The following is a 13,150-nucleotide window of genomic DNA, read 5'->3' on the forward strand; positions in this document are numbered from 1 at the left end:
CAGCTTAGTCCCACTGTGCGTAACAGAACAATGTCTCGTGGTCGAAGTAGTATCAGCGACCTTCGAAGCTGCTCTCCGGCTACATCGCCGCATCCGCGAGTGTCTGCCTTGTCGTCCGACGGAGGAAGCCAGAACGTAACCCCAAACCCAGTTTTCGTCTCATCCCCTACCACGACCTCAACCAGGTCTAGATCCCTCTTCCACTGTCTCGTCACAATACGACGAGGAGGCCGGATAGCAATGATTGCAACAATCAGGTTCACCGACATGGTTTGCGGCACGATGGAATTTAAATATTCTGCATTGGGTATATCTTGCAAATTTGTGATTCCGCCTTGGATATGCGGCCGCACTGCCGAGACTTCCTCCTCGTCGTTGGCTGCAATCGAAGTATCTATGCTTTCAGTCCATAGACCGCTGTCTAGGGTGGAGTCTCCCGAGAGTGCGCCTGGTGCAGAGATGTCTGAGGTTTCATGAATTGTGAAAGAGTGATCGTAGAATTGGGATAGTCTCGGATCTTCGAGTCCAGTTGCTCGCGGACCGAGAGACATTGCAAAGTCATGGACCGTAAAAAATTGGGCATCCTCGGTCTGCCCCGACAAATTCATATTTGGAAGGCTACCTGGAACTGCAAGTCCAGGCAACAACCTCCATTTCACCGGTTTAGTCTCAGAATACAGCTGAGATGTCTCCGGGCGTATGTTGGAGTTTTCAAACGGAAAGATGGGTTCCTCGAGCAAGTCGCTTTCATCCCACTGTAAACTCGAAAATGTAGGTGCGCCCACGAGGAAAATAGTCCTTGGGGACATTATCACATCACTCTAGCGAATTCCAGCCATGGGAATCCGAGTGTGTATGTGGTATTTTGCTCCCTTTTTGGGGGATATATATCCGCAGCAGGAACTGTGAATGGACAGACACTGATGGCGATATCATATATATATATAGATAGCCGGTGGAATAGCAGTAGTTGTAGAAGATACCTCACAAACCACCCATTTCTGGTATCGAACAAGAATTCACTACTGGCCTGCAATTTGTCATATCGTACTGGCTGGAGTCCAATCAATACACCCAGTCTGGCGGTGGCCTGAACTATGCAAGGCTAATTAGACCACAACTTCACAAGTAGAAAGGCAGGTGAATAGACGGGCCAAGATAAAACCGACTAAAAAGTAGATGGGTAAAACAGCGACCATTTCTCTTGAAAATAGCTCTGTAGATTGGCTTTTGAGGGCAGGACCTTCGTCTTGAGGCAAAAGATACGATGAGGAAGGAACAATATCCGCACGTGATACTCGACATTACTACTGCAGAGCATGCACACCATAATGGCAAAGCTTGGCAAACCCAACAATTGGCTTTCGCCGCCGCCTCCTCCGACAAGACAGTCATCCATCAGACTCTCCCCCGTCGCATCGTGCCATCTGCGTTTACTCAGGGATGGTGTTTGCGATGTCCTACTGATAGTCCATATTATTATTCTCTATAACTTGTGCCCTTGATCTCGACCTTGCGAGGGGTTTCTTCCTGTGCTCTCGCGGCCCAGCGCCGCTTACTCCGAATATGGCCTTTCAACTTCCGACCCTCCGGCTGGTAAGGCTGATTTCTCTATATTTGTGAGCGCATTTTCTCTGACGAGTTATTTTTTGATTAGAATATTTCGGCATTGACGTCGAACTCCTGGCCATTGGTGAAAATATTGAATGCTCCCTTGAATAGCATCGGACAAACCTCCGCAACTACCGGAGTTACAAGCAAAGATCCACGACGCCGCATACATACACAGGTTAGCTCTTCAAACCCCGATGCGTTCAGACGATGTGAAATTCCTGGACGAGAACTGAAGCCATGCCAGCGCTCTGCGTGCATTTCGTTGCCCGACTTTGTTGCGACGGTGCCATCGAAGACGCTCGCCACCGGAGTTTCGAGGTCACGACCTTTGTTCAACGGTAAGCCTCTATATATATTTTGAATTATAGGCCGAACGCGTATTGACAAGCATGATATTATCAGGCAGTATACCATGGATACAAACATCCCTCACCAGCCGATATTCCTCCTCACTGTCCGCTCGAACTTATTCGACACTGGCCCCTCCCCTCTGTCTTGTCCGTCCCACGCATACCCTCAATAGTTTACGAAGATTCGAACAGCAACGTTCTCTATTTGGGGGACCGTCCCATGGCCTGCTAGCGCAGAAAGAGAAGACCGCGAACAGCAATCCCAACAGCGTCAGCGCCCAGAATGCTTTCTACCAAGCCCTTCTTCGAGCAAATATGCCAGCCATCGTGATTGAGCGGTACAGAAGCGGCCATTTCAATAGCAATGCACTTTCGGAATCCATCTATTTGAAGGCTTTGGAGCGCGTTGGCGGGGCCGCAGCAGCACCTGCGGCGAATGCCACTCAAGGTCTCACCCCCGATAAGGTTCAAGCTGTTGGACAAGCTATTGCGGCCCAGAATTATGGCGGACAAATAGGAGTCTCCTCGAAGCAGGGAGGAACCGGTGCCAAGGAGGCTCCTTTGTACGTTGTTGTCGAGGAGTCACTCGGAAGCGCAGTGTTCCGCTGGGTGAAATTCTTTTTTTTCTTTGCTTTCTTCGCCTATGTCTCTATGATTATAATTTCGATTCTCATCGAAACGACCGGCGTTTTGAAGAATATAAAAGGGTCTCAAAACAACGAAGCCCAGCCCCAGCACCAGACCGTCCGTTTCAGCGACGTCCATGGATGTGACGAAGCCAAGGATGAGCTTCAGGAACTCGTTGAGTTCCTGTTAAACCCAGAACGGTTCTCATCTCTTGGCGGTAAATTGCCCAAGGGTGTCCTCCTTGTTGGACCTCCTGGAACTGGAAAGACCTTGCTCGCTCGTGCCGTTGCTGGAGAAGCCGGTGTGCCCTTTTTTTACATGTCTGGATCTGAATTCGATGAAGTGTATGTAGGTGTTGGTGCCAAGCGGGTCCGTGAACTTTTCACACAAGCTCGGGGCAAGTCACCTGCTATTATCTTCATTGATGAACTTGACGCCATTGGTGCGAAGAGAAACGAAAGGGACGCTGCCTATGTGAAACAGACCCTGAACCAGCTATTAACGGAACTTGACGGATTTTCACAATCTACTGGTGTTATCATTCTTGCCGCCACGAACTATCCTGAACTGCTTGATAAGGCTCTGACCCGCCCTGGTCGATTTGACAGGAAGGTAGTCGTCGACCTTCCTGATGTTAGGGGACGAATGGATATTCTGAAACACCACATGAAGAACATCCAAATTGGCACTGATGTTGATATTGCAGTGATTGCCCGTGGAACTCCTGGGTTCTCTGGCGCCGATTTGGAGAACTTGGTCAACCAAGCCGCTATTTATGCTAGCAGGAATAAGCAGCCCAAGGTCACGCCAAAGGATCTCGACTACGCCAAGGATAAGATCATGATGGGTGCAGAGGCTCGCAGCAGGATCATCCAGGACAAGGACAAGATTCTGACGGCTTATCACGAAGCTGGTCATGCCCTAGTTGCGTACTTCTCACCGTCATCTATGCCTCTCTACAAAATTACGATTGTCCCTCGAGGAATGGCTCTAGGTGTGACGCATTTCCTACCTGAAATGGATATGGTATCGAAGAATTACACCCAATACTTGAGCGACATCGATGTTTCCATGGGTGGCAGAGCAGCCGAGGAGCTTATCTTTGGAGAGGACCAAGTCACAAGTGGTATCACAGCGGTATGTTCTTGGCAGTGATAGATTATAAATGGTTGTAAGGCTAGTTGCTAATGATTTGCAGGATCTTCGAAGTGCCACCGAGACCGCGTTTACGCTCGTCACGCGGTTCGGATACTCTAAGAAACTTGGAAACGTCGATCTGTCAACGAATTACAACAGCCTGTCTTCCGAAACCAAGCAGGAGATCGAAGCTGAGGTTCGACGTTTGGTCGAGGAAGCCCGACAAAGGGCCACCAAGATCTTGACGGAAAAGAGACATGAATTGGAATTGCTGACTAAAGCGTTGGTCGAGTATGAAACGCTAACAAAAGAGGAAATGGAGAAGGTTTTGAAGGGTGAGAAGCTTGACAAGCTCGTTTTGCCGCCAGAGACGCCTCTCAAGCTCCCTGATGTTCTTCAGACTGCGAGTCTGGGTCCACCTCCACCTAGGGTAAAAGGCCCCGAATCGCATACGTCTGCGGAGTAGTGCTGTGAGCGGTGTTCTTTCCCATAATTTTTAGCTCTACTTTTCCTTTTGTTGTTTTATATCTTCTGCTTGTTCGATATGGATTCGAAACAACCCAGGCCCATACATAGCTAGGTAGCATGTTGGTTGGAGAGAAAGCAGGCGGCTCTCTACTACTGTAACTGTATAACTAAGCATACATAGGAGAACTTTTGCATAGTTACTGTACCGACGGAGTTGTACAAGTGTCCACCGTAGGCGCCAGGGTCAGGCCCGGCGGAGTATCCAGATTCTAGAAACGGAATCCGGAGACGGCATGGAGCAGCTGCATGACCATGTGACTGACTTAGTCCGGGAGTGGGTAAATTGCCATGATAGATTGAAATTGCCTAATTTAGGGAAGGGGGGGCGGGATAACTGATGCAAAGTCCGATAATAGGAAGAACTAAAAATCAGACCTAAGAGCCAACTGTAAGACCCAAGAGTCTCAACATGCGCAGGAAGGGGTGCCAAGGCTGAGCCGAGAGTATTGAGTTATGTGGAGGGACGAATTATGAGACTTGAGACCTGAGACTCGAGGCTCGAGCTCGAGACAAAGAGCTGGGGAGAGAGAAAGATCAATCAAGCAAGGAGAGGAGACAATCGCATAGAATTTCTCCGTGAATCAGAGGGCGCGGAGGGGCTGGGCACTTGGGCAGTCTAGAATTCGAAATTCCAGAAGCAGGAAAATTAGAGACTGTCAGGTGCACAGACGATCCATTGAGCCCAAGGCTCGAGGCCGATAGTGCAGTCCACCGATTGCACCGGGTGACCGGGAGAAGGGAGGCGGGACGGGTCCAGGGGCTATTCAGAGCTCTGGAATCTGAAATCTGATCTGGGAATGGGACAGGGACTTGCAGGGAGAGCTGTATGGCGAGCGATAGCCTTCTGCAGAGCAAAACAGGAGAGCAGTCATGTGAGGGAAAGATGAGGGCCGAGACCGTCAAGGTCGTGGGAGCTGGAAAGCCTGGATGGGGGCAGGAGCTGCGAGAGTATGAGGCGCTGGACAGGAGCTGGACCAACGCTGGGACACAACAAAATGCGGAAGGCGAGCCGGGGGCTAACCTTCCGCAATCGGGATGCCCTATAAAAAGAGGCGCTGGCAGAACCCGCGGACTGGTAGCGGATTCGTAACTGAAGCCAGGGGACAGAACTCGTGGACAGCAAAAGTGTCGAGCTCGCATGGAGAAGACGGTCGTCTGATCAGAAAAAAAGAGGGAACAGCAGAGCCTGGAACCGAAGCGCAAATAATAATGGAGAGATCGCAGGCCTGCTTCCCCACGCCCCCACCCTTCTCCGTCATGGAAATGCCTTGATTGCTATCCAGATTATTCTAGAGACGCGAGGTCGCTGGCCGGGAGAGACCCCGGCGAACGGTCGAGGCAGGTACGTGTCTGGATGGCAGAACCTCTTGGGAGTCGATCCCTGATGGTCTCTGATTGTCTGGAAATGCCATCCACTGTCCACTCGCCGCCTGCTACTAAAGAGGCCCTCTCCCCCCTCTGCCCCTCTCTCCAGCCGGTTTTCCTCAGCGTTTCCCTCGATGATCTCAGTTGTTGTCAGTAAGAACAGTAATACTTAATTCCCTGCCGTGCTCCTGTTGTCCTGTTGTCTGTTGTCATCATTGATCCTCGCCACTCTCTGCCTCTTGTCATTGCCAGCGCCCATTGAACCGGCTGGGACTCTCCACACTTCTTCCCTCGGCCTTGCTCGCTGTCTACGTCACCATCCACTACGTCCAGCTTGGCCTCTCTTTTCATTTCCCTGGCTCCCCTCTTCACTCGCCTTGTTACCGCTCAACTCCCCTCTTCACACTGTATCTCCCACAGCCGCGTAGCTCAATTCCTCACACACACACACACCCGCATACTCTCCGCTCTGCTGTAACTGTTGATCCGGGGACGTAATTGTTTTTACCTGCCTGGTTTTTTGTCGCCCCCTCCGACTCGTTTCCTCATTCTCACCAACAACCAACACACTACACAGCCACCATGCGGAAGAACCCTTTTGACATGTCCGAGCTCGACGCTGAGATCGAAGAGCAGCAACCCCAAGTCGAAATCCATGCCCGCCAGTCAATTGACGGTAATCGGTCCTTGCTACAGGACGAAGATCGCCGCAATGATGACCTGAAGGATCGGTTTATTGGTGCCATTGACCAGGGTACTACGAGTACACGCTTCATTATTTTCGACTGCACGGGGAACCCTATCGCAAAATATCAGTCGGAATACCGCCAACTTCACGAGTTTTCAGGGTAAGAACCGTACCCCGCGATTTTTTGGTGTTCCGCCGAGTCTTGCCGCTGACGTAGTTGCCCTCGTTTAGGTGGCATGAGCAAGACCCCTATGAAATGGTAGATTCCGTCTACACCTGCATTGAAGAGGCTATGAAGACTTTCCTTGCTCTCGGCCACTCCAAGTCAGACATTGAAGCAATTGGTATCACCAGTCAACGTGAGACGACGCTCTGCTGGGACTGGGAAACGGGCGAACCGTTGTGCCCCTCAATTGCTTGGCCTGACACTCGAACAAAGGTCCTTGTTCGAGAACTGAGGGCCCAGGAGGGTGCCGAAGACCTGAAGAACATCTGCGGTCTGCCGCTCTCCACATATCCTTCGTCTGTATCATTAGTGTGGTTGATCCGCAACGATGAGGCTGTCAAGAAGGCGTACGAAGAAGGCCGACTCGCATTTGGTACCGTTGATTCATGGCTCATCTATAACTTGAACGGTGGTATCGAGGGCAACCACCATGTAACGGATGTGACCAACGCTTCTAGAACCATGTTCATGAACCTGGAGACGCTTGATTATGACGATAACTTACTGAAGTTCTTCGGTATAGATCGGAAGAAGATCCGGCTGCCGAAGATCCTTCCATCTTCTGACCCAGATGGATTTGGCTATATCCGCTCGGGGCCACTGGAAGGAGTTCCAATCACTAGCGACCTTGGAGATCAGTCTGCGGCGCTGGTTGGCCACTGTGCCTTTGAACCAGGCACTGCGAAAAACACTTACGGTACCGGTTGCTTCCTACTATATAACGTTGGTGAAAAACCGGTTGTATCGAAGCATGGCCTTCTTGGTACCGTCGGCTTCCAGTTAGGAAAGAAGCGGAAGCCCGTCTATGCCCTTGAAGGAAGTGTTGCTGTTGCTGGGAGTGGTGTTTCGTTCCTGATGAACAATCTGGGCTTTTTCCGAGACTCGCGTAAAGTGAGTGATTTGGCGGCGATGGTCCCCGACAACGGAGGATGCATCTTCGTCACAGCCTTTTCTGGTCTCTTTGCGCCATACTGGATTGATGACGCTAAGGGAACTATTTGTGAGTGAATTCCATTGTATTAACTCGTCAACGACGACACTAACTAGCTGTCCAGTCGGAATCACACAACACACCCAGCGAGGCCACATCGCCCGTGCGACGATGGAGGCCGCCTGCTTCCAAACCAAGGCCATTCTTGACGCCATGGAGATGGACAGTGGCCATAAACTAACCGAGTTGGCCGTCGACGGAGGAATGAGCAACTCGGACATTTGCATGCAGGTGAGTATCTCAAATCCCACAAACAACCTAATTGCAAAACCAAAGGCGGAGGCTAATTCTCCCCGCCTCAGACCCAAGCAGACATCATCCAAATCCCAGTCGAACGACCGGCCATGCACGAGACAACGGCGCTGGGCGCCGCAATTGCCGCCGGATTCGCCATCGATATCTGGAAGGAATTCAGCGAGCTCAGGAACATGAACCGTGCCAACCGAACCTCTTTCTCCCCCGCGATCTCCCCCGAACATAGTGTCAAGATGTACAAACAGTGGACAAAGGCCGTTGACATGTCTCGCGGTTGGGTTGACTCGTCTGAAATGGAAGGCGAAGAGTAAAGAAATGCAGCTTCTACTCTTCTGCTTCCATATCAATAAATGTCAATTTTTTTACTTCTCTTTTCGACCCCTGCCTACTCTCCAGACTCGCTCCTTGCTTCCAACCTTAATCAGGGAAGTTGAATCGAGTTGAGGCGATAACATTTATTTCTCTGTATATTCGCATGATTCTTACGATTGAGCGTTGTTTCTTTTTTCATTTATTTTCTTCAGTGTTCTTATTCGGTTAGATCATGGGTTCCGGGGGATACCTGCTTTTTTAGCTTGGCTTTTCGGTAGATGAAATGGTCTGTCTATCCGTGATGATGATATATTAGATAGGTACATAAGTATAAAAACCATAATTTAAATATCAACTATATATTCCCAATTGTCTTCTAGGAGATAATCTGGCTTGATTGCGAGACCTCCCATCCCAACTTGCGATAATAATGATAAGAAAGAGAAGAAGTAGGAAAATGATATGCGAAATGGGGTATACGGCATATATAAAACGCTGGCTAAATATAGAACGTACGTAAGGTCGGAGACCGCGAGCATCCCTCGCTATGTGCCGTCCTGTCTACCGATAACATACGGCAATCCCGAGACACTCTCCGTCCGCGCATCAGCCAGCCGAATCACACTTCCCCCAGATCCCGACCGGGATGCCGAACTTAAACTCGCGCCGCTTTTCGCACTCCCCGCCCGGGAGGTATTCGATCGGACCGGCTGCAGCGAACGTGTTGAGGGTGAAGGGGTCCGAGACCATTGACCCAGAGGCTGTAATTGCGATGGTGATGATGACTGCATTTCGCTAATTCTTCCCCTCGGAGACCCGGGTCTAGCACCAGCGCCAGCGCCGGTTCCAGTTTTTATCCCGTCGAGATATCCAGGCCGGCTTGGAGTCGTGTACTGACCATGTCCATATCTTGCATGGGCACGGGTTCGCGGAGAATTCACAGAACCAAGTGTATCAGTCTCCGTCTCGCCCTCTTCATCCGACGGCCCAATAACAGATTCCGACCGCGACCCGAAGAGCGAATGTGCATCTGTATGCGTATGCATGGCTAGAAGACGGTGGTCGGAGAAGCGCATCCCGCGCAAAAGATCGGCGAAGACACCCATCAATGCGCGGAACTCATCTTCGTAGAGGTCTTTCCCTGAGAACCGGGCGCGCTCGTAGAGGGCTAGGAATTCAATTCCTGTTTCGGGCGGGTTGAGGATCGACAACTCGGTTAGATGTTGGATGTAGCTCCGTAGGGACATTGTTGGTGGGCGTCGCAGGATGGCGACGATGCGGGTGTCTGGGATTTCTTGTCCTTCTTCGGAGCCGGCCCATTCGTCTGCCTCTCCCTCTGGAGAAGGGTAATTTTGGTTCGTGGAGCGGAGCCTGAAAACAGGATCAGGCGGCGCAAGTGATACGGCTTTTGCTTCGATGAGATGCGGCAGTTCACGGACGACAGTGCGGTAACACAAACCCGGTAATGGCTGAGAGTCCCCAGTCGTTATTGTCGGCGCAGACGTAGACAGCGAGGACTCCGGCGCCGACCACCCAGGATGCTCAATAACCCCCCAAGGTGGATTCGCGGGGTCGACATCATAGTCGAATCCTCTGAGCAGGCCCTTCCTCTCTTCATCGTCATGTCCATAAACATCTGCATCAGCTAGAGCATGTGCTTGTTGTGCATGGCCCCTCGCCTTCACCTCCCTCGGCCTAGCCCCCCACGCGATGAGCGCACTCCTTCCCAGCCCCTCTACAACAAGCCTCCTAACGCTCTTCCCGACATCCTCTTTTTCGACCGGAATCCAGGCCTTAGGAATCCCGCCTAGCACGCTCCGATTCGTGTATATGCGGGTCGCGTAGATAAGGACCGCGAGGAGGAAGGTGACGACGTACCCGCCCGTGATGATGAAGATGTTTGTGAGGCGTTTCGTGACATAGCATTGATAGATTGCATCAGCGGGTGTGAGAAGGATGAGGCAGAGGAGTATCGTAGAGAGTAAAGTGAAGACGGTGTAGTTTAAGAGGCGGATTATGGTGGAATGGCGGTTGCTCTTGCGGTTGGATTTGGGGACTGCGGGTGAGGGTGGCATTTCGGTTTCGTTTTAAGGTGGAGCGGTGTTGTGATACTAGAGATTCGGGATCGCATTGTGAGTTAGCCCATTATTTCTCTCCCTTTTCTGTTGCGCTTTCCCGGGGCGGGAGTTTAAGGAAGTAGAAACTGATGAAGTTGCGGGATGCTGATAAGATAACTTTCACGTGACTTATAGTTCCAGTATGATTCGACAGAGACGAAACTAGAATAATGGGAATAATAATAAGATTAAAATAGTCTAAATGCTATGGGTATGCATAGGTATCGTCTAATCGTCCTGAATAGCCTCCTCATCCTGAGCCGTAGGCTCGTAGTGCTCTCCCCGCGCACGGCGAATAACCCGCTCAATACCGTCGAGACCCATCTTCAAAACGTCCATCTTCGGCCCATAACTCAAGCGGACAAAGTGGTGGCAGGGACTGTCGAACAGGTCGCGTCTCTTGGCCGGGTTCAAGTCGAAGAAGATACCGGGCACGACAATGACCTTCTCGCTCAGAAGGGCATTGAAGAAGTTCAGTCCATCAGAGATGTTAGCTTCCCTGGGAAGAGGTGGTTCGAGCGAGGTCAAGTCGAGCCAGATGTAGAAGGTTGCCTGCGGGACGTCCTGGACGCGGAAACCGATTTCGTGAAGACGCTGGAGGACGAAGTCTCGCTTCTCGCGGAAGTGGCCTTGTAGCGCCTTCATTTCTGTGTGGACGAGCGAGGGCTCAAGCATGGGGATAGCGGCTTCTTGGAAGGGAGCGTTGGCGCCACCGTCGAGGTAGGAACCTGCGGAGCCGAGGGCATCTATGAATTCCCTGGGGCCTACAACCCAGGCAATGCGCCAACCTGGCAGACGGAAACGCTTTGTGAGGCCGTCGATCAGAAGAACGTCTACTTCCCGTTAGAATTTTATTTTTGTATATTTACGAAGTGGGTGTAACATACCATCCTTGTTTACATCAACGACATTTGCAGCACCACTGATGGTCGTGCCATCGCAGTCGGTGGTGTAGTTGTAGCCACCGTAGAACTCATCTAGGATGAGAGTAGCACGATCACGGCAGATATCCTGGATGTTGGACAACTCGTCGCCGGAAATAAAGTGTCCGGTCGGGTTACGAGGGTTGGAGGTCAGGATGACCGATGTACCACGAGCGATTTCCTCGGCGATCTTATCGGGATGGATGTGGTAGTGATCTTCCTGAGCAAGAGGCATTGGGATAGGAGCAATGTTCTTGAACAAACTCAACATCTCCGAGTATGCAGAGTAATCGGGAATGGGGAAAGATAGATATGAATTGCCCAGAATGGCCGCAATTCGAATCAATCCCGCTCGACCACCGGGGACAATGCACACATTCTCCCAAGTATACTGACTCGCCTTGCCCTGGCGGTAGTGTTCGTTGTATAGGCGGGCGACTGCGGCACGGAGGGGTTTGATTCCGGCAGTTGGGCCATATTCTCGAGTGGCAGAGGTGATGGGGATAGATTCGGGACGGGGGAAGCTGCCCTCGATTTCGTCGTCGGCTTCGGGGGCACCCTGGCCAAGGTTGGCCCAGCCGGTGGGATCTTCTAGATAGCCGTGTTCTGAGGCACGTTCGGTACACCAGACAACACCGGTGGAAGCACGGGAGGCATCGAGACCAGCATGGGGACGGTGACCTTCGTGGGCAGTTCGGAACTGACGATGGGTTTCGGATTGGAGTTCTTATCGATCGTCACTGTTAGTTTGGAGGGGAAGCGAAATGGGGTATTTCTCCGGGAAAAGCAAAGCAGCCAAGAGACGCACCGTTGGTTGACAGCTCCTTGCCCACTGAGAAGCGTCGATTGGAAGGACGCAGGATGCTCACGCGACGCCCGGAGAAAGACATGATGATCAGATACTAGTTCTACGGGGTAGAATTGGTTGCGATTTTATGTGACTGTCTGGGACAGGGGAGAGAGGAGAGGAGGGGAGAGTTGGAATAATGTAGGTAGGGAAGAAAGCAAAAGTGGGTATTCAGAGGAGAGACTGATTTATATAAGGCGACAAAACTTTTAGCACCTCAGGACAACGACTCAGAGCATGGAAGTCGATCGTCTTGCTCTAATCGCGCACTGAGTCTTGCACCCTTGGGCTGGCCAGTCGCTGTTCCCGTTGGGCGTCAGCTCAAATGGAAAAATGCCTCATTGAACGAAGCCTTGATTACTGCCGCTATCCAGGCCTTCGATATTGCTTCCATGAACCATGTCTGGATCCTCCCGATCGGCTGGGTCCGTCGGAATCAGTCCGAGTCGGCTTCCAACAGATGCCGATGTCAGGACAAATTTCGACAGTACAATCGTGTCTCGACACTGCGGTTGTGAAAACACAGCTGCACAACCATCCCGTGCACAGAAGCGGTATATTTTTGGAGGCGATTCCGGCCACGTTTTTGCTTCTTTAAGCCGTGCCCAACATCGAATCAGAAAGCGTCTTTGTCTCCTGAAAAGTAAAATCAAATAAGGTGGGCGCGAAATTTCCCCCCTCTCTCCACCGCTTCGTCGTCACTGTCAGGCTGTCAGCCTTTCTATGCAACGTCACTCGCACTACGCGCAGCGTACAGGTAACAGCGCTATCTGCAACTTTTTCCCATTATTATCTCTGCAGCTCAACCTCTCATATGCAATAATACGCAAGTCTAGTTCGTAATGTGAAATAAAAAGCAATATCACCCGCAGTCTCAGCCCGCCAGACAACAACAAGTTCCAGCCCTAACAATGCGAAAAAACTATACATCGCCTCATTCGGGGAAAACCTGCGGGAAAACGTGCAGCGTTATACATACATCATGCAATCATAGTCCGTAGACAGGGGAATTGGGCAAAGTGGCCAAAGATGGATAGATGGGAAATAGATGAAACAAGATGAAACAAACATCATCATAAGCATGATCTCCTCAGAAAAGGAAATGATCAGACATAAAAAGCAAAACACAAGTCCATCAAATGTTCGTAAAAAAGGTACGTTCAGGTGTCC

General features: G+C 51.1%; 4 protein-coding genes across 4 annotated transcripts; 2 read left to right on the top strand and 2 right to left on the bottom strand.

Annotated features, from left to right (window-relative positions):
- Positions 1 to 1,566: 1,566 nt before the first annotated feature.
- On the top strand, positions 1,567 to 4,194 carry APUU_40946S (i-AAA protease YME1; the record flags this gene model as incomplete). The annotated part of the gene is made up of 5 exons (XM_041704075.1): positions 1,567 to 1,596; positions 1,658 to 1,789; positions 1,859 to 1,952; positions 2,017 to 3,728; positions 3,790 to 4,194. 5 exons carry the CDS (start codon positions 1,567 to 1,569, stop codon positions 4,192 to 4,194), a joined length of 2,373 nt encoding a protein of 790 aa, XP_041556696.1.
- A 2,009-nt stretch (positions 4,195 to 6,203) lies between these two features.
- On the top strand, positions 6,204 to 8,092 carry GUT1_2 (glycerol kinase; the record flags this gene model as incomplete). Its single annotated transcript, XM_041704076.1, has 4 exons — positions 6,204 to 6,469; positions 6,541 to 7,535; positions 7,591 to 7,757; positions 7,829 to 8,092. 4 exons carry the CDS (start codon positions 6,204 to 6,206, stop codon positions 8,090 to 8,092), a joined length of 1,692 nt encoding a protein of 563 aa, XP_041556697.1.
- Positions 8,093 to 8,638: 546 nt separating this feature from the next.
- Positions 8,639 to 10,168, bottom strand: APUU_40948A (uncharacterized protein; the record flags this gene model as incomplete). The annotated part of the gene is made up of 1 exon (XM_041704077.1): positions 8,639 to 10,168. The coding sequence occupies one exon, from the start codon at positions 10,166 to 10,168 to the stop codon at positions 8,639 to 8,641; it is 1,530 nt and encodes a 509-aa protein (XP_041556698.1).
- A 270-nt stretch (positions 10,169 to 10,438) lies between these two features.
- Positions 10,439 to 12,023, bottom strand: APUU_40949A (pyridoxal phosphate-dependent aminotransferase; the record flags this gene model as incomplete). The annotated part of the gene is made up of 3 exons (XM_041704078.1): positions 10,439 to 11,043; positions 11,098 to 11,859; positions 11,942 to 12,023. 3 exons carry the CDS (start codon positions 12,021 to 12,023, stop codon positions 10,439 to 10,441), a joined length of 1,449 nt encoding a protein of 482 aa, XP_041556699.1.
- Between the last annotated feature and the right edge of the window lie 1,127 nt (positions 12,024 to 13,150).

The sequence above is a fragment of the Aspergillus puulaauensis genome, chromosome 4 (assembly GCF_016861865.1).
Source record: "Aspergillus puulaauensis MK2 DNA, chromosome 4, nearly complete sequence".
Classification (NCBI taxonomy): domain Eukaryota; kingdom Fungi; phylum Ascomycota; class Eurotiomycetes; order Eurotiales; family Aspergillaceae; genus Aspergillus; species Aspergillus puulaauensis.